Source organism: Artibeus jamaicensis, unplaced genomic scaffold (assembly GCF_021234435.1).
Source record: "Artibeus jamaicensis isolate MK-2021 breed Jamaican fruit bat unplaced genomic scaffold, CSHL_Jam_final contig_548, whole genome shotgun sequence".
Taxonomy (NCBI): Eukaryota; Metazoa; Chordata; class Mammalia; order Chiroptera; family Phyllostomidae; genus Artibeus; species Artibeus jamaicensis.
This window is the reverse complement of record NW_026521883.1, coordinates 10129882-10150770: the sequence shown is the minus strand read 5'-3', so window position 1 is coordinate 10150770 and position 20889 is coordinate 10129882. Positions and strand designations below refer to the sequence as shown.

The following is a 20889-nucleotide window of genomic DNA, read 5'->3' as shown; positions in this document are numbered from 1 at the left end:
CTTTATTCAGTTAACTTTTGATTTTCTACATTTTGAACTCGAATTTTTTTCCATGTACACTTAAGAGTACCTTTGGAAATTGTTAACTGAATATCTTTCTTAATTTTGGCTGTTGTAGTTTTGAAATCTCTAGGATTTGGGAAACCTGAAAATATACAGATAACATTTTTTTTTTAAAGAAGAAAAATAGAAGCACTTAAATTCTTCACTTGAAGAGACAGATTCCTCTCCTAGAGTTTGAGAGGTGAGAATTATAACACAACAAAATTTATATAGTGCTGTGTTCCTGCTGTCTCCTAGTGCTCTGCAACCTGAGTCTTGAAGGCCGTATGCCAACAGAAAGACCCGATGAACTCGAAAACTGGAGGGGTTACTGCGCTTGAAGGCAAGCGACAGTTCTTTAATCAGGGTTTGGAAAAATAAATGGAAATTTCTCTAGACTGTGCAGGTAGTCTGTTTCCAATTGCAAGCAGTCTGAAATTTAGGCATTTGACATAGTTACAGAAAAAATATGATTAAGTAGATTGAACAGATAATTGGAGTAGCCTGCCTTTGGATCTTCATTTTACGTGGCCGATTGGTTAATTTTCTTTTATTATGTAATCCTGGGTGTTGATTGCCAAGGATTCTGATTTTTTAGTAATTTTAGACCACTTGTCTATAGGGAAGTCTTAAGTTGAATATTCTTTCAACTAGGGAACAGTTTATTAGTAGCATATTTGAGTTATATATTCTGTTGGTCTTCATAATACCATCCCATGTAAATTATTTATAAAATATTTGTGATAGTTGTTAGAAAAGTGTGACATATATCGACACTTTTTTCCTTTTTAGACCAAATTTTCTAGTTAAAATACAAAACTAGTTGAAGAAAATAATTATTTTTATGTTAGCCATTTTTATACAAAACTGTTAGCTTCTAACTGATGAATTTGAGTATTATCCAAAATATTGCTAACCCTGATCCTGGCAGTAATGCACGTCTTTATCACTGCCATTTACAGTAACCACTTAAACATCTATATACATGGAGACTGCAGTGTAGTGGCGAAATCAACTTTGTGTACTATGTACACATAATCAGTTTTTAAAGATTTGAAAGTAGTAAGGCCTTTATGTTGCTCAGTGTCGCTTTTTCTTTGATCCCAGGGGTACACCTCATTATAAATATTACCATTCCTTTTCATGGCACAGAATAAGTACATATGAAGCATAGGAAGTTGAGTTGGTTAGTTGTTAAACCTATATTATGCCTTGGAGTTTGCCCTTTTAACTAAACATTGGGTGTTTTTGGCCTATGTAGTGCGTCATCTCCAAGTATGTGCTTAATATGACCACTTACTAAGCAATTAAGCCATATGGATTCTGAATAAAAGTGGTTAAGCATATAAAGTACAATACAGACAAAATAATTGCTAATATTTATTTATTCATGTATAGAATATCATGTATTCCGAGTCATGGATTACTTAATTTAGTCACCTAACAGTTTATGAGATATGAGTACTATTATCTCCATTTTACAATGAAAAACATAGGTATAAAGATGTTAAGTGACTGACCCAAGCTCACATGGCCAGCATATGGCAAAGCCTACCTTTGAACCCAGGCCGTCTAGTTTTTTTACCATTAACCACTATTTTGTTTTTAAAATCCTTCACCTTTGTGGACAAAGGACCCCTGTATACCCAAGCGTTGGCTATGTTTCACTTCAGTGAGAAAACGGAAAAACAATGCGATCATATTCTGAGTTAAGTCAGTGGTGCCTCTGTCCCTTCCCACTTTGTGGGGTAGAAAGGCTGGGCTTGATGTGGGCCCTCCCTGCTTAGCATGGCTGTCTTCCTTTCCCCAAGGTAAGTGTCGCCCCTGGTGCAGTTAGGGTGCCTCGCGACAGGGATGTCACTTTAACACTCAGAGCATGTTTATTTTGGTGCCATTTAACCAACATTTGTTTTGACTGTTAAGAGTTTTCAAGTTGGCATTGCCTTATACGAATTGGCTGATTTTTAGGAAATAGGGGTTTTGTTTTATAAGGGTCTTCACAGTTGCGGTTAGTTACAACGTTGTACAGTATGTGGGTGAAAGGTGGATGGATTTGGGTGCATACTATGTGCATAGGCTCACTTATTTCAAAATATTTCTGTTTTCTGAAATACAATGATTTATTAAGTCTGAGTTGGAAAGTGTTACAAAATTTTTATGACTATAGTCAACCTTTGATTATCTTGTCCAGGTAGAGAAATAACAGTTTATATAAGCCTAAGACGATTTGTGTTTTGTTTAGATTGTTTCTAAACAAATGCGTTTCCATATGAGCGGAGCTGGTTGTCCAGGTGTTCGAATAAAAGATCTGAAGCCATATTGACAAGAAACAGATGGAAGATTATCCTGTTTCCATATCTGACTCTCTGTTATATTAAGCAGACACCCAAGCAGAGCCTGTGGCCCTCTGGGAAGTGGTTGAAGGATTTGGTTTACAGGGCTCGTCTTTGATAACAACCTGAGTTGGGGGGTAGCAGTCTGAGCAAAAGCTTAAAAAAAAAATAGCTACAGCAAAAGCATTAATGAAAGAGTGGATAAATGATAATATTAGTAGTATTGAAACTGGTTTGCATAGGGGATTTTTTCCTTGCTTGCCCCTAGTCTTGTGCATAATGTAATTAAGGGTTGACTGTCATATTTGCAAGAAAAGGAGCATATTTTAAATACTCAGTTTAATAAATTACTAAATGATTGTGTGTTCTTAAAAGGAGGAATTCTTCCTCATTTTGATTTGTTTACCATTTAATTTTACAATATTATCATCTCCTGCTACTTTCAAAGCAATATTTAGATTAAAATATATTTTCATTTGGTTTTTGTAAGGTATGTGAACGGCCATGCAAAAAAACATTATGAAGATGCACAAGTACCCTTAACCAACCATAAGAAATCAGAAAAACAAGATAAAGCTCAGCACACAGTGTGTATGGATTGTAGTAGCTACAGTACATACTGGTAAGTATTAATATTTTCCTGGAAATAATATTCCTTACTATGAGTGTGCACGTGTTTTCTCATTTTCCCTGTTCCCCTCTCTCCCCAATCTCTAAGCCAGTTGCTCCTTTTAGTTCTGCTAGGGTTCGCGGGGGCTGGAGCCCCGGGGAATGCCTGTCCTAGTCGTTAAGATTTTACTTTGCATTGTTCCTTTCAGCGTCTAGGTCTCCTCTTCTTCCCCACCCAACTCGTTGTCCATCCCAGTACGCGTCAGGAAAATGAAGAGTATCTATTGCTTTGTTGTCGTTTATTGTAATTCCTTTTTTCTTGTTTTGTTTTTAATGGAAGAATATAATAAAAACCTGTTTCCACTGTACAAGTTAACATTTTGTTACATATTCTTAGGACAGTCCCCCTTCTCTCAGCACAGTTCTGTTCTTCTACTCCTTGTAAATAAATGTCAGAAATTTCGTGTGTGGCTCTTTTTTTAAATGTCACATCCTTTAGGAGGAGATTGGAGGCCCCATTCTCTTTGTAACACAATATATATGTCTGTTTCATATAAATGACAGTAAAGTCGAGTACCTACTTTTATGACTATTTAGGTCTAGGTTATTTAGGTTACAGTGATGTGTAACAATCCGTATCCATTTGATATGCTCAGAGAGTCAGTCTATTTTGCAGTTTTAACTTTGATGTGCAGCACATTTTCCTTGACCAGTAAATTATGATGAGTAATTCTTTACTGTTTTAATCAATTCATTCAATTCAAGAGGTTTTTGACATTGAAGAGATAAAAGGCCATTTAAAGGATTTCTTTGGAGGGTTTGTTTCTTTGTTTTTTGTTTGTTTTTGCTATAGAGCTCTTACCTGTCACATAAAGGCAGTACTAGGCAGGGAGGAGGATTTAAAGTTCAAATATTGTGTTCGATTCGTACTTCCTACTGAAGTTGTGTGCTAATCCTTTCTATATCATCTTTAGTTGATAATTGTATTGTAGAAAGGTGTTCATCAAAAGGAAGAAAAAAATGTCGGTTGGCTTCCTAAGTCTTTTAACTTTTGACAGGTTTAGCATTATTAAATTGTGGCTGTTGAATAAAACATCTTAAGGTTTAGCCATTCAGATCATTAACACATCAGTGGTCCTTTGTGTGGAATGTGTCCAGATCTGGAAGAGAGAAGCTGGAGGTAGATGAAGGTGAAAACCTTCCTAAGATTTTCACCAAGGGCTAGCGCTCAGCTTATTGTTACTTGCTTTTGTAAAACACTCCTTTCTGCAAAAGGTAAGCATTAGACAAGCTGTTAAATTGTTTTCATTAGTTTTCTTCCTTTCCCTCAGGAAATTTACATGTTAGAATGATATAACTATCTAATTTTCAGAACCATGTGTTTCTGTAAGGTATTAAGACAGCAGAAAAACAGATCATTCTTGGAGTATCTATCTCACATTCATTGTTGGAAGGTCGTATCAGCTTCCATGTACCAGATTTTAAAATATTTGTTCATCTTGATATTTAGCAATGTGCATGAAATGCTTAATGGAGAAGTTAAGAAATATGTTAAATCTGCGTCTTAAGGGTTTTCTTCCTTTTGGTGAGATTATAAGGAAGTAGTAATCTGAGAAAATTTTAAGAATTATTTTTGAAATATGTTAATAGAGTGGAGTTATGATGATAGGTCTCTTTAAGATATATAATTATATAATTATATACTTTAATGTCTTTATATATTGCATTTTGAAGGAATACCTTTATTAAATAGAATTTGAATTTAATTTGTCTTACATGGGTATAGTGTGCTAAAGTACATGTCATTTCATGGCTGAATTGGAATTAAATGGCGGCTTTTGAACCCTGGGGAATATACACCATGGCGGAGGCTTCTTGGCCAATTGCCAGTCTTTTGTGTGAAGTTGTACAGAGATGCAAGTGTGTGGACACCCAGAGCTTCTGAAATGCAGGAGGGGAGCTGCAGCTGGTCACATTACTATCTCATTTGTGGGTTTTAGGACAAAATGCCAGGGATTCACCCTGTAGCATTATACTGGCAGCCTAAAAGGACTCCGTGATAGCTGTGAACTGATGAAGCTGGAGTTTGAATGAACATTTTCCCCACACCTTGCTGGGGAATGATTTTCTGTCTCTCTCTCTCTCTCTCTGTGATTTTCCAGCACGTTTTAGTAATTTCACTTCTGTTTATAAGTTTTGTTTGTACATAAATTTCTTGGGGTTAGACTGAATGATTTGCTTTAGAGGTAAAATACAGCTGTACTGGGCTTAACTATTTGATTATTAATTATTTTGCTGGTAATCACAGTACTTTAACTTTAGCTGATATTAAACCTTTCCCATCTGCTCTGTGCTCTGAAGAAGTGAAACATGCTCTGAGGCTCACAGGTTCTCTATCCTTTCCAAGAATCCCTGCCCTGTCCTATCTGTGCATGTCCTTTATGAAATTATTACTGAGCTGACCCTCCCCCACCCCCAGCTCCAAATGTAGCTGGATGTAGTAATCTCTCCCAAACTCATAGTTCTTGGGATACTTGTAATTTCCTGCTGCATGTTAGGTATTTGTAAATGTCCTTGGGGTTGCAGGAACCGTGTGTCATATCTTCGTCTCTTCCACAGTACTCAGAGTCTGGTACAGAGTAGGCAATATGTATTAGAAAGATTGAATTCTGTTAACAGTCTCCCCAAAATGGGCCAGGTTATACCAAATCTGTAATACTGCATCCTCTGATCATCTTGGGCCACAGAACATCTTTCCCCAGGAAAACCTAAATTAGGCACATGTGAGTTACCTTCATTTACCTCCCAAGAGGGAGACCCTTGCAGAGCAGCTCCCTTTATTTCTGATATAAACAGGGCGTCTGGAAGAAGCACATAGTAACCAAATGGAACAACATAAAATTTCAAAAGAGGGAAGGAAACACCAAAAGGAATAATTTTGATGTGACATAAACCCACTCCTTTAGGAGGTAAGTCACATTAACTGAGCTGAAGGTAAATGAAGCTTGCGGTAACGATAAATATCTTAACCAAGATTTTCACACAAGGGCCAGTGTTCAGTTTTGTTGTTTAAGTAATATTTGTTTTCCTTCCACCCTAATTTGTCTCCTTTAGTCAATACAAGTGGACTTGCATATGGTATACATTATTGGATCAAACAGAAACAGTAGATAGACATTCTGAGTTAATAGATTTAAAATACTGAACAAATAATTTTTGACATCTGACATAGTCTTGTCAGCTTTGATCTTTAACACAACAATATCTGAATTCCTGAGAATGCAGAAATGTGAAAGGAATATTAAAACTAAATTACTAGAATTTTCCCTCCTGGCAAGATAATATTTTAAAGAAGTTCTAACAAAGAAATATTATGAAATGTAGGTCAATTCATTTGTCTAGAAAAAAGACTTTTATTTCACATTTTGAACACCTATAACAGTACTAGTTTTAATCAAAACTAATAAAAATAAAGCTCTTAACTACAGGCTTAAATTGATATTAAAACATTTTCAAAGGCAGTTGTGATTAAAAATAAAAAGGGGCAAATTTTTTCTGTTGACTGTCTTTAGAAACTATTTGCAAACAAGTTTGCAGTGGTATACAGATTAGAGAATAGGAAGAATTTTGTTTATTTAAAAACAGTATTTTGAAGTTTACAAAAACCTTTTAGGAGAGGTGGTCTGAAAACAAAAGCTGGTATTTTCTGTTTTTAACAAATGTTATGGGTATTCTCTGCAGGTATTCTTCTGATTTTCTAAAATTGGCTTATTTGATAGCAATACACCACAATGTAAAAAGGAGAATTTAAAAATAAGCTTGCTTTCTAGAAGAATTCTTTTGAGTTTTAAGTTTTCTTGACTTGAAATAGATGAAGTTACTGGAATATCAGCTTAGGTTTTTTTTTTCCCCCATAGCTACATCTGTTATTTGTAATAAAACTAGAGGTCAAATTTGCCTTTAGATAACAAAATATTATGCCAGGGAATGAAAAAGACTTTAAAACTTAATGATGGGTCTGCCATTGTCCCTTTTTTGAGGGTATTTCTTGCATAATAGTTGTTTTTTGTTTTTGTTTTGTATTATACACTACTTCCTATATAAAGATAGCTTTGTAGCCAGTAGATGAAAGGACTTTTTTTCTTTCTTGTTGCATAAAAAAGTCAGGTTCATTTGTATGATGATTGCTTCCATTTAAGAAGGGTGAAGAAAGGTTTAGTTTAGGAGTATTTTCTTAGTTCCTTAAGAATGTGATGTGGAACCTTGTGTCTTGGGTGGTGTCAATAGCACTGATAACAGGAATGGAAAAAAAATCATAGAATTTTAAGGCCGAGAAGGAGATACGAGATTTTTCTGTGCTGGGTGTGATGTGTGGGCCATGCAGCATGTTGGTAGTTCAGCAATTAAAAGTGGCCAGGGGGCTGAGGAATTTAATGTTCTATTTTGTTTTAATTAATATATTATAAGTTACATTGCCATATGTGGCTGATAGCTATTATGTTGGACAGTACAGTCTCAAACTATTAAAATTTAACATTGAGTATATTAATGTTATGAAACTTTCAAAACCTTAAGACAGAAATCTGAAATAAACTCCAAAATGAAAATAAGTCAATTTCACTAATTAAAACAGTTGCAAATAATTATAACTCAAAGAAAATCTAACCCAGTGAGATGGATCAAAAATTATATAATTACTGAGTTAATTATACCTGAAGTCTGCCAACATATTCATTATTAAAGGAAACCTCAGATTATTGTACCATTAAAGCAAAAATACATTTATAAATAAACCATTTCTGATTTTAAAAAACTAACATTGGAATAAAAGGGAACTATTAAAATGTGATACTTTCCCCCCCAAATGAAAGCAAACATATACTAGTTGGTGAAATACTAAAGCTGTTTTCATTTAAATCAGAAACAAGACAAATACTTCCTATCATCAATTCCATGATCGCTACTATATATAATTAAACATTGTTTTAGCAGTTATAGCCACTGAAATAAGACAGTAAATGAAATAATTGGCAGAAATGTTGGAAAAAGAAAAAATTACTTGTTTTCAAATTACATAATAGAATGCCAAGAAAACCCCAGGTGGGGGTGGTTAGTAAAAACCAACAACTAGAATTAATAAGAAATTTTGAAATGGTGACATATGATAAACATACAAAAACTAATAGCTTTCTCTTCATTAGCAGTCATCAGTCAAAACTGGAAGTGACCAAACAAATAAACAAACATTCCATGTAATGAAAAAAACTGTGAACTATATCTAGGAATAAATGTATTAAAGATACAAAGCAAAAATATAAATCTTTGTGAAGAAAACTTAATATAAACAGTCCTTTTCCCACAGAATTTTTACCTTCGGAACTTTTACTTGAGACCGTGTGATTTACATGATAATCCTCAAATGTAATGTGAACATCTAGAAAAAAATTAGAATAGTCATGTGTTTTATTCCATAAACAAACACTCGCCGAGAACCTGCTGTGTGCTAGACAATCTAGTTTTCAGTGCAGTCATCTCTAAGATAATGCACTGGAAGGTATGGGAAGAAAGTATCAGAACTTTATTACAACTTCTTATGTTTTAAAAAAAAAAAGCTCTATCCCTGGCCAGGCTGCTCAATTATTTGGAGCAACCTCCTGTACACAAAAAGGTTGCAGTTCCCATCCCCACTAGGGCACAAGCCTAGGTTGTGGGTTCAATCTCTGGTCAGGGCATATATAGGAGACCCATTGCTGTTTCTCTCTCATGTTGATGTCTCTCTCTCTCTCTGTCCTCCCCCCACCCTTACCCTTCTCTCTAAAAATCATTTTAAAAAGGAGGGTTTAAAAAAAAGCTTTAGCAAATGTTTAATATACTTGTGCCAATGGCCTGTAGATTAGGTGGTTGTGGGCCATAAACTGCGCACAGAATACCTGGGACCAGGTTCAGGTGTGGTGTCCTCATTCTGACTCACTTTCAGCGTTCTGCAGGGTATTACATTTTTGGTCTGCCTAGTTCTATACATTTACTTAATTTTTTCAAATCACCCCTCCTTAAATGGACACACATTTAAAAAAAAATTTAATCCTGTAAGACATTGATAATACTAAAGATGCAAATACTGGTGAACAAGAAAAAGGAGAGCTGACAGATTTTTCTATTCTAATCCTCAAAACATGATAAAGTAAAAATATGGGCTATCTAATAAAAACACAGACTAATCAGATCTGATAAGTTGGACAAAAGGTTTAAAGGGCTATATGAAACATGAATGATATTCCTTATCCTTAATGTCAGACCTCACCCTATATGTTTACTATACTTTGAGATATTAGTTTAGTATGAATAGCAAGACATCTTAAAATATTTTACTTCAACTCTTGTTCAACTTCTAAAACTTTTTTTTTAATAAATATTTTATTTATTTATCTTTAGACGGGAAGGGAAGGAGAGAGGGAGAGAAGCATCAATGTATGGTTTCCTTTCATGCATCCCCTGCTGGGAACTGGCCTGCAGGGAACTGGTGTGCAACCCAGGCATGTGCCCTGACTGGGAATCGAACCACGATTGTCTGGTTCGCAGGCCCTCGCTCAATCCACTGAGCTACAACTTCTAAAACTTTTTATACTGTACACATTTAGATTTACTTGTATATGTATTTTATTAATATAAACATGTATACATATATTGGGGTTGGCAGATGCTCAGTTTTGAGGTTTATTTTTTAACTTGATTAGGAGCTTGAAGAAAATAATTAGAAGATTTCTTCTTGATAGACTAGTGTTTTGCCTTTTAGCATTAGAAGAGATATATCTAATGGAGGGCAAAAACAGGAGGAAAGGAAACAAGTGTTTCTAAAATTAGAATTTTTTTATTTTTATTTTTTAATCCTAGCCCGAGGACATTTTTTTTCATTGCTTTTTTTAGAGGGAGAAGGAGAGGCAGGGAGGAAGCAGGGGAAATTCTACTGTGATTGTGTTCTCTTTGAATATTGCCAAGTGTTTCTTTTATTTCAAGAAAATCTTGAATTAGATAGAGTTAGCAATACAGTAAATCTTTATAAAACTCTTCTATGACTCAAGTAATAAACATTGGCAAAAAACATGCAGTCATTAAATTCATTATCTTCTATTTCTTTTAGCAGTTCTATAAACTGGCGTTGATTCATGGCATTTGCACATATATACTGAACAGTTTTAGTAACTGCATCCGTGATACAGTCTACCTCAGAGCACAAATATTTTCATTATGTTATCATGCAGAGAACAAATATAATAAGGGAAATAGTTCTAGTAAGTCCAGATTTTGATCTCACATATCTGGCCCATTGTCTGTCTTGATAGAAAACTTCTGCCTATCTAGCTAAAAGCAACAGATGTAAAAGGTTTAAAAATAGGTACAACCTGAGACTGATGATTTCTAAGGTTTGCAAATGGACAAAGACATTTCTTTGTAAATTTGGAGTCATTTGAGTCAAGACACACCCAAAGTATTAAGTGGCCAGTGTCTCCTGTCTTATAAAACTCATCTACAGCTAAAAATAAAAGTACTGACAGTTTTTCAGATGTTGAGTTGATTGATCTTTAGTATTGTTAGAAGGTCTTTTATTTATTGGCAGTTGCTTGGTGAGTCAATTGTAGATCTTTCGTCTTTTGTAGATTATTCTTTATAAATTTTTCCTCAAATTTTTAAACATAATTACCTTAACTGAAATAATTTATTTTTTTATCTTTCCATCCAAAAATGTTTTTCTTTGTCCTGTCACAGAATTCCAGCCACTTTATACGTGGCCAAAGTTACAAGCTCAGATCCTTCAATAATCATTAAAAAAGTGTTGTATATTTCACTTTGGTGTCATTGACTGTGACTAGTTTCAATGATTATTTTTGTCTGTTAATAGGCAACTTCTGATTAAATTAATATACAATTGCTGAATGATTCTTAATATTGTTTTTAATCTTAAAACTTGTTTTTACACAGCTGATTTATTTCACTCTGCTATAGCAAATCATACTTGCCACTTTTGTAAAATTTGTGACAAACCTTCTGCATTTAATTCTGCCTCATTACTGTGCCTTCATTTGAAAGTTAAAATTTTTCATTCTTAATTTTTAAGCTAGGAAAATAATTTGTTATAGTTAAAATAGTATTTCACGTTTACTACCAATTGTGATTTACATAAATATCACTGTCACTCAGGCTGTCTGCATAAAATATTCACATAAACACATTACTGTGCCGCATTGTTGCTTAGAAAAATAATTTTAACTGAATATTCTGTTAACACAAACTAGACTGCTGATTTGTTTATGTACGAGTATAATACGAGAAATGACATGCGCCCGTCACATCATTGTGATACATGTGATGTAATAAAAGTGAACTACTCTATTTTCACCAAAACCGTAAAGTTATGTTTAATAGAAAAATATCTTATATTGCTTCAGTTAAGTAAAATTTTATGTTAATGTAAAATAATTTGGTTAACCATCTTCCTATTGTTGATGTTTATATTATTCAGATTTTTTTAGATTTAAAATAATATTATTATAAATAACCTTGTACCTAAATACTGTGTTTCTAAAGAATGTTTATGAAAACTGACCATAGAAATTGATTCGAATTTTGTTTATATGTGAATAGAAAAAGTGTAGAAGGAAATAAAAAAACTTTAACAAAATATTTTATATTAATTACAATTTGGTAAAAAAATTAAAATTCAAGTCTGTTTAACTTCCGGCCAAGATAGAGGTGTAGATAGATATACTTTGCCTCTTCGCACAACTAAAAGAAGGACAACAACAAATTTAAAAACAAAAAATAACCAGAGCTGCCAGAAAATCAAACTGTATGGAAGTCTAACAACCAAGTAGTTAAAGAAGAAACATTTCATCCAGACTGGTAGCAGGGGCAGAGACGGGCAGCTGGGTGGAGAGGACATGCAGCAAGGCGGCAGCTGGAGGACAAGGTGGTCCCACATTTGCATGAGGATAAACCAGGAGGAACAACTGGGGAGGGAGACAGATTGCACAACCCAGGGTTCTAGCCTGGGAAAAGAAAGCCTCAAAACCTCTGGCTGTAAAAACCTGTGGGGTTGCAGTGGTGGGATAAATTCCCATCCTTACAGGTGATTTTGCTGGAGAGACCCACAAGGTTCTACAATGTACACAAACCCTGGGAATCAGCTCCAGAAGAACCCAATTTGTTTGTGGGTAGCAGGGAAGTGACTGAAAGACGGTGAAAGCTTATCAAGTGGCACTGTTCTATTTCTGACCCCTCCCTCACATAGAGTGCCATAATGCAGAGATGTGGGTTGTCCTGCCCTGCCCTTAAGGCTCCACCCCTTCAGATGTAACAGGCACATAAGACAAAAAAATATGACCCAAATGGAAGAACAGATCAAAGCTCTAAAAATAGAACTAAGCAAGGAAAGAGATAGCCAATGTATCAGATACAGAGTGCAAAACACTGGTAACCAGGATCCTTATAAAAATGGCTGAGTATCATCGAAAAATATAGGAAAAAGTGAGGGCTATTTAAGTGAAATAAAGGCAAATGTACAGGGAACCAATAGTGAAGGGAAGGAAACCGGGACTTAAATCAACAGTTTGGAGCACAAGGAAGAACTAAACATTCAACTAGAACAGAATGAAGAAACAATTAAAAAAAAAATGAAGAGATGTTTAGGAATCTCTGGAACAACTTTAAATATTCCAACATCTGAATCATAGGAGTTCCAGAACAGGAAGACCAAGAAATTGAAAACCTCTTGAAAAAATAATAAAGGAGAACTTCCCTAAGCTGGTGAAGGAAGACTTCCAAGAAGTCCAGGAAGCTCAGAGAGTCCCAAAAGAGTTGGACCCAGGGAAGCACATACCAAGGTACATCGTAATTACAAGATTAAAGATAAGGAGAGAATCTTAAAAGCAGCAAGAGAAAAGGAGACAGTTACCTACAAAGGAGTTCCCATAAGGCTTTCTCAAAAGAAACCTTGGAGGCAAGAAAGGGCTGGAAACAAGTATTCAAAGTAAGAGCAAAGACCTACATTCAAGATTATTCTATCCAGCAGAGCTATCATTTAGAATGGAAGGGCAGTTACAGTGTTTCCCAGATAAGGTCAAGTTAAAGGAGTTCATCATCACCAAGCCATCATTATATGAAATGTTAAAGGGATTTATCTAAGAAAAAGAAGATAAAAAATGTGAACATTTAAAATGATAACAAATTCACAACTATCAACAATGGAACCTAAAAAAACAACAACTAAGGAAACAACTAGAATAGGAAGAAAAGCACAGAAATGGAGATCACATGGAGGGTTATCTGCGAGGAGGGGAAGAAGAGAATGGGGGAAAAGGTACAGGAAATAAAAGAATAAATGGTAGATATAAAATAGGGAGAGGTTAGGAATAGTATGGGACGTATAGAAGACAAAGAACATATACATATGACCCATGGACATGAACCTAAGGGGGTGGCAGTGGGGGAGGAATGATGGTGGGAGGGGCGGTGCAGGATGGAGGGGAATAAATAGGATGAAGAAAGTGGAACAATTTTAATAGCATAATCAATAAAATATGTTTAAAAAAATTAAAATTCAGTTTCTCAGTTCCATTATTAGCGCAGCTCTAGAGTCCATAGCAACTTACTCACTTTAATGATAAAAGTTCAGAGAGATGAGACAACTAGACCCAATTAAACAAGATTAGTTGGAACAGACAAGGGCAAAATTAAGTCTGTATTTCAATATACGAAAATAGTTACTTTAACAAATGTAAAGTAATTTTATATCCCAGGCTGAATCCATGTCACACCAAAAAGAATTACTTTAATAAGAACAAAATCGTGATTTAACTTAATTTGAAACTGTTTCTTTAAACAAAGGAACCACTTTTTGTGTAGCTTAAGGGGTTCACTTTCAACTCGATGGCAGGGACATCCTGTGAACACACAAAAGGTGATCTAAATTTCCTCTTAGGTTCTATTTCCCAGTTGAACACTCGCACTTGGAGTTGAGTTTGTTTTGGACAAAGTATTGTTTTATCCAAAATACCATGCATAAATGTATGCAAACATAAAAAGAAAATGTAAGGAGGAATTAGAGGAACAACGCAATTTCCTTCTTTAGGGAAGGTTCATGGAGGAACCAAATGTGTTAAGCCCAAATTTGGACAGAGTTGGCTTGACCCTCCTGACATTTATGCTCAGAGGAAGCAAAGAAGTAAAACTGTTCACTTGTTTAATTTCTTTATGTATTTGTCATAAAACATAAAAATTATTCTCCTGCCATTGCTGGTATTTGATCATAGAAAAGGTCTAGGATGTAAAAGGTGGCTTTTGTTATTTGCAGAAATGTTAGGGATTATTCCTGGGAACTTGGAGAATAGATCAGAGATGCTTGATGGACAGCATGGGTAGTTAATTAGTGGGGTGAGGGGGTATAATTTATTATATATATAATTTAAAGTTTCCAAAAGCACTAACTTAAAATTTGACTCCTGAGGGTAAAAGACACAAGCTGTGCTTTTGTGTGTAATTTTTTTAAGTTACTTTCTCCTCTTCTGATTTTTTAAGAGATTGGTTTCAGATGTGTAAGAAATGGTTTTTGGATTCTGCTAGAGATGACCTAATTTTTGCTATTGCTCTGCATTGAGTTTCGTTTGCTCAGAATGGCAGTGTTATTGTCATTATTCTTTAGTAGTTTTAATAAGTGGTTTTATCCAAAGCCTGTAAGTTGTTTTTGCTAAAATTGGCCTTATCCCAGGAAAAAAAATAGAATGCTGATGTCCAAGTTAAAGCTTATTCTGTGTGATTCCTTGTCATTGGCTCATTGACTTGCTGAAGTGTGTGCGTGCGCACACCGTGTCATTTTTAAGGAAAACCTTAAACATCTTTCTTCAAAGCAGTTACCAGTTTCCTAAAAGATGTAGGTGCCTTTTTATATTTTTGTTTTCTGACACCTCAGCATGAAAAGATTTATTCTTCTCAACCATCTGAATTCAAATTATTTTAATTAAATTATATTTTAAATGCACAGCTTTATTTTTAGTGTTTACATTCAATCATTTCTACAGTTTCGTTTCCTTTTCCCTACTTTTCATTTAAATCTCTCCTCCCCCAAATTCCCCCATTAATTTGAGTTGGGAAGTATCACCTTAAAGCTTTATGAATAGAATTGGTGCTTTTTAGTTCCTTTTTATGTATCATGCACCTCTAAAATGAATGTAATACATGTAGCAGCTTATTTCATTTTTGAAGGAAGAATTGAGCTTTTGAATAAAAATGTGAAAAGCAGCTAGTGTTCATTGCCTACGTGGCTTTTTTCAAAAGGCTCATGAGAAACATTCCACTGTGGATTCCAAGTCCTCTTTCAACTCACCACCAACAGTAACCGCCTGCAGAGCCATGCGTGCATCTTGGCAGCAGCCAGGCCTTTTAGTGATTTCATTACTGTGGTTTCCTCAAGCTCTTTACACACATTGATGAATATTTTTCTTGCAGTTATCGCTGTGATGATTTTGTGGTTAATGACACCAAGCTGGGATTGGTGCAGAAAGTCAGAGAACACTTACAGAACTTGGAAAAGTAAGTAACAGGCCTTGGGGGAAGAAAGAGGATGGGTTGGGATTGAGAGCTGAATTTTTGAGTGGGATTTTTGTTTATGAGTTCAAGAACTTCATCATGTTTTTAGTGTGATTGAAACGTTAGTAAAATAAGCTTTCGGGCTTGGGTGGCTGAAACCATTCCCCTACTTAATGGTCATATCTCAGCATTTATTTTATTTAATATTTGTCATAAACCATATCTAAGGGCCTGTTTTTTAGTTATAACCCACCAAACTATAAACTACAGTTTTTTGTTTTTTTTTTTAGGGAAAGGAACTTGAGGGATGCAAGGAAAGGGCAGAATACAATATGAAATTATTATGCAAATTACCTTTGGTATTAGCAAATCCTTATCAAATGTATTATGAGGTCTTCTTATAAGCACTAAAAGTTATGCATTCCTTTTAAGAGAAATTAGGTTTAATTGTATTGTTGTCCACTTTGCATTTACGTGATAGCACAGGGTCCTACTTTCTTCTTTCCCTTTTTTGTTAGGGGCAGTATGTACCCCTTGAAATTACAAGAGCCCGTGAGATGCTCTGTCATCATAAAGAAATTAAAGTACTTGTGTGAACAGAATTTTCTTGCTGTAGCCAGTAGGCCATTCAGATAAAACTCACTGGACCCCAAATTCAAGCAGTTAAACAGAAACACAAATAGCAAGCATGGCCCTAGACTGACTGACTGGAGTGCAATTTGTGTAAATCACCCCCCATCACCTAATTTATTTTGACAGTTGGTGTATAAAAGGTATTGCGAGCATATGCCAAAAGAAAACTTAAATGTAGAGCCGATAGAATATTTTTAATTATATGTTGATAGGAAATAACCTAGGTTCTTCCGATGAAATACTGCATAACTTTGGTTAACCAAAATCCATATATATGTCTCTTTGACTAAATAGATTATAATGCTGAAAGGAAAGAAGAATTGATTTCTTTAAAATCTAAAAAATTAAAACACTTTGGGTTTAAGTACTTTTGGGCTTGTCATCTTTTTCTTTGGCTTTTTTCTTTTTCAAAGCATTTCCTCCCTTTTAATTTTGTTCCCCCCGAACAAAGCAGCCAGAGCCCCGTCGAGGGTTACACACACAGATCTAAAAGATCTAATTCTGTCTGAAATTGTGCCCATTAACCGGAGGCAGGAGAGCCTGCAGGAACGTGCGTGCCATCACTCTTCGGTGTGGTGGTGGCCTTGGGAAGATCTTGCTGTGTTGGGCCTTGGTTATAGAAGTGGGTGGGTACAGAGAATTTTTTTCTCTTAAGAAAAGACTACCATCTAATCCCAAATAAATTAATCAAACCAAGTCAAAGGGAAAAGAGGACAACATTCAAGAACCTGCACGTACATATATAGTTATCAAATTTTTCATTTCCATTGACCCACTTTGTCAGGTAAAAGATGTTAGAACCGCCTGGCCTACCCTCCTTGGCCCCACTGAAAATCGACCTTGCGATCCTTTTGCTATGTTGAAAAACATTACCTAAGTTCATTTTTATGTTTTTCAAGAAGACTTTAATTTCTAATGGAAGGCACAGTTTAAAAACTGTGATTACATTTATGTTTTACTTAACTTTTAGACTTTTCTGTATATTCTCTAGAGCAGCCCTGTGCAGCAGGACTTTCTGAAGAGGAGGTGGCCTGGGATCCGCACCGTCCAACACGGCGGCCACTAGCCACACATGGCTGTGGGGCGCTTCAGAAGTGCCCAGTGTGACTCAAGGACTGAATTTAAATTTTATTTAGTTTTAATTTATGTAATATATACAGAGCAACATGTAGTGAGTGGCTGCCATAATAGATGGTGTGGGTCTAGAGGATTCTCCCATTTCTAGGCTCACCAATGGTAAAATTTTAATAACTTGGATTTTAGAAAGCTAAATGCTTTATGCAGGTTGCAGGTTAAAACTAAAAGCTAACCATTAGGCACTGTCACTAGGTAGTGTATATACGCTGCTTGTGTTTCAACTTCTTTACTTAGGGAATTTGTGGCGGGACAACCTACCACTGTAATCTTCTTACCCGCACTCCACCCTACACTGAGGGGCACCAGCACAGTTCTGAAGACGGATTTCCTGCGAGCAGTTTTAGATTTGGAGCAACTGACGGTTACTAGATCTGATGCTCCAAAGGCATAGTTCATCTGGAGATTCTGGAAGGAGAAATAATTCTGTATTTATATTGGATTAGCTTAGCACTTTATTTACTTATTTTTATTATTATTGTTTTTTATCTTCACCTGAGGACATGCTCATTGATTTCAAAGAGAAGGGAAGGGAGGGGAAGAGAAAGGGAGAGAAACATAGAGGTGAGAGAGAAACATCGATTGGTTGCCTCTTGTACACGCTCTGACAGGGGACCAAACCCACAACCCAGTCATGCGCCCTGACTGGGAATCGAACTCATAATCTTTAGGTTCCCAGGACAGTGCTCCAACTAACTGAGCCATATGGGCCAGGGCATGGATTAGCCTAGTACTTGTAGAAGATGAGAAAGAATCAGCAAACTTAACATTTTGTCTATGTTGTTTAATGGTAATTTTACCTCCTTTAGCTTGGTTGTCCTGATATATAATTTTAAAGTGACCCTTTGAAGATAGGAATTAGTTCTTGATACTTTAAGCAAAATATCTCTTTTATCAAGAAAAATTTAAATAATTCTAATTCAGAATTTCTGTGCTAATTACGATTTGTTTTAGAATATGTAGCATAGCTGAATTGAATTTATTTACATATGCCTATAATTTCTCATTCCACAAACTCAGGTTATATCATTCATAACCTATTATAACAAATGAACAAAACATAATACCTTTATCAAAATTAAGAAGTAGCACAGTATTTGAGACAGTAAAAGTCTCAGAATAATCACGTCAGGCCAGAGTCTCCCTTCAGTTAGGAGGAGTGGCTGTTCTCACTTTTGGAGCCCCGTGACGGAGGAGGCAGACCGTGGTGCACAGGATCATCGCACAGGCCCTGTCTGCTTGGCTAGCTTTTCTGGGAAGCGCCCGTGGTGGCAGCCTCCCGTGGTGGCAGCCTCCCGTGGTGGCAGCCTCCCGTGGTGGCAGCCTGCCGTGGCACCTTGCTGAAGGAGCAGGGGGGATTTTGAAGGGAAGTGGAACTCCTCAGTTACTTCTACACGTGTGGGCCAGCCTGGTCCTTAGAGGCCATGTCCTAGCCTGACTAAGCAGCCAGGCAGGGCTCCATATCCTAGGCGCTTAGAGCAGCCAAGTTTATTCTGAAACCTGCTGTGTAGTCCGTATGTATTCTTGTCTTTTTGACGGTCTTTCTGTTTGTGTTTTAATAGCTCAGCTTTCACAGCTGACAGGCATAGGAAAAGAAAACTTTTGGAAAACTCATCATTAAACAGCAAGTTGTTAAAAGTAAATGTAAGTAATTAAAGTTTATTCAAATATAAGAGTTGGTTGAGATCTAGTTACTGCTTTATTACAACTTTAAAATTAGTGTTGTCCCTTGAAAACTTTTATAAATGTATGCCTTGGATTTGTAACTTTTTATAAAATGTTTGCCACTTGTACTAGTGATTCTTTTGTTTTAAATCCTTACCTGAGGATATATATTTATTGATTTTAGAGAGAAAGGAAAGAAAAGAGAGAGGGAAACATTGATTGGTTACGCCCCCCTGCTCCCATTACCCGTGCCCTGACCAGGGATCGAACCCACAACCTTCTGGTGTATGGGACGACGCCCTAACCAACCATGCCAGCTGACCAGGGCACACTAATGACTCGGTGCGGCTGCGTGTCACAGTCCAACTGACAGTGCCTTTATTCTGTCTGGGTCACCACTGGGCTCTTCTGCCATAACACGTGTTTGTCCTCAGTGCCCACTTGTGTACCTTACTGTGACATTTCTGTAGGACCCTAAGATCCTGGCTTTCTGTTAAAGGGCCCTAGTGCAAAATCTGTGGGTCTGAAGTACTAGTATTTTATTTCCTAGGACTGTTTAGAATATAACTCTACCATAAAAGAATATGCTTTCTCATTCTGGTAACTATCCATTGTTACCAGATGTATGAGTCATTAATGGCGTTTGGATTAGCAAAATTTAAAAATCACGAAATACTTGAATAATTTTGCCCTGCATCTATAATACCTAGCTCCTGGCTTTCATGCTAGCTATATAGAGACACACTCTTAATTAAAGTGTTAGGATTTTGTGGAAGAAGGAGCTACAGTGCTCTCTAGCCACCTGAATTATGGACAGAGATGCTTTGAATTGGATTGGAAGATCCACTTCCAGGGTTCAAGTGGAGCGTTCAGATGTCATAATGTATTTGTAGGGCTAATCAGAAAACCAAGCTTCAGTTTAAGGGAAGTTCAAGTAGTTAGAGATTGGTATTGCATTGCTATGAAAACATATATTGGTCATTTACACATGGCTTAGAGTTAAAAGTTTGGGAATAGAAATACTAGGGGTGCATAAACTTATGGTTTTTTAATTTGTAGTAGTTTTAATAGAATCTTACAAAGGCATTACATATTACTCTTTATTTCTTTTAAGGATCTTCTTGGGTTTTGCATGGTGTACTGCATGGTACTTAGAAATGCTGATTTCCTCATAAACTTCTCTGAGATACTGCCATTCAGAACAGACCCAGGATCAGAAACAGCCTTCTAAACATATCTAGACACTAATGCAGAGCATATAAACAGAGTTTGAAATATTGATTGGACAGAAAAGGACAAATTCCAAGTTGGCTTGATTCTAGAGTTTCAAGTACTGTAGGCCTTTGCTTTGCTTCAATGTTTGAAACAGCCAGCCTTCTCTTGGCACTACTGATGGCCTCTTCTCATCCCATTTTATAGGGAAGCACCGCGGCCATTTGTGCCACAGGCCTTCGGAATTTGGGGAACACGTGTTTCATGAATGCCATCCTTCAGTCACTCAGGTAATGTGACAGACAGAGCTTCAGTGTCTGATGCTGGGTTCTGATGGGGTGGTTAAGAGCAGGGGCATGGGCTCAGACCCTCTCTGCCATTGACTCGTCATAACACGGGGGCAGGTCACCTCAGTTCCTTAGTTTTTCTCATCAGTGAAATGGGGATAATAGTTTTACTGCACAGTGATGTTGGGATGATTAAATAGTGTAATTTGTGTAAAGTGCTTATTAGAAAAGTGCCTAGCGTTAAGTAGCTGCTCACTGTTATTTGTTTCCTATTGCTTCTTGAATAGGCTAGAGCAGAGGCCAGCAAACTTTTTCTGTAAAAGGCCAGATTAAATATTTTTATCATTTAAAATTAATATTCAAATACATCTGTCTCCATTTTCCCACCATCACTT

General features: G+C 36.1%; 1 protein-coding gene across 2 annotated transcripts in view; it reads left to right on the top strand.

Moving 5' to 3' along the window:
• USP3 (ubiquitin specific peptidase 3) overlaps positions 1-20889 on the top strand; it is a 93454-nt gene that overhangs the window by 35941 nt on the left and 36624 nt on the right. For both annotated transcript variants that reach the window (XM_053670000.1, XM_053669999.1), the window contains exons 3-6: positions 2866-2997; positions 15483-15566; positions 18893-18974; positions 20415-20497. In XM_053670000.1, coding sequence (XP_053525975.1) covers positions 2866-2997; positions 15483-15566; positions 18893-18974; positions 20415-20497 — 381 coding nt within the window. The remainder of the gene's footprint in view (positions 1-2865; positions 2998-15482; positions 15567-18892; positions 18975-20414; positions 20498-20889) is intronic.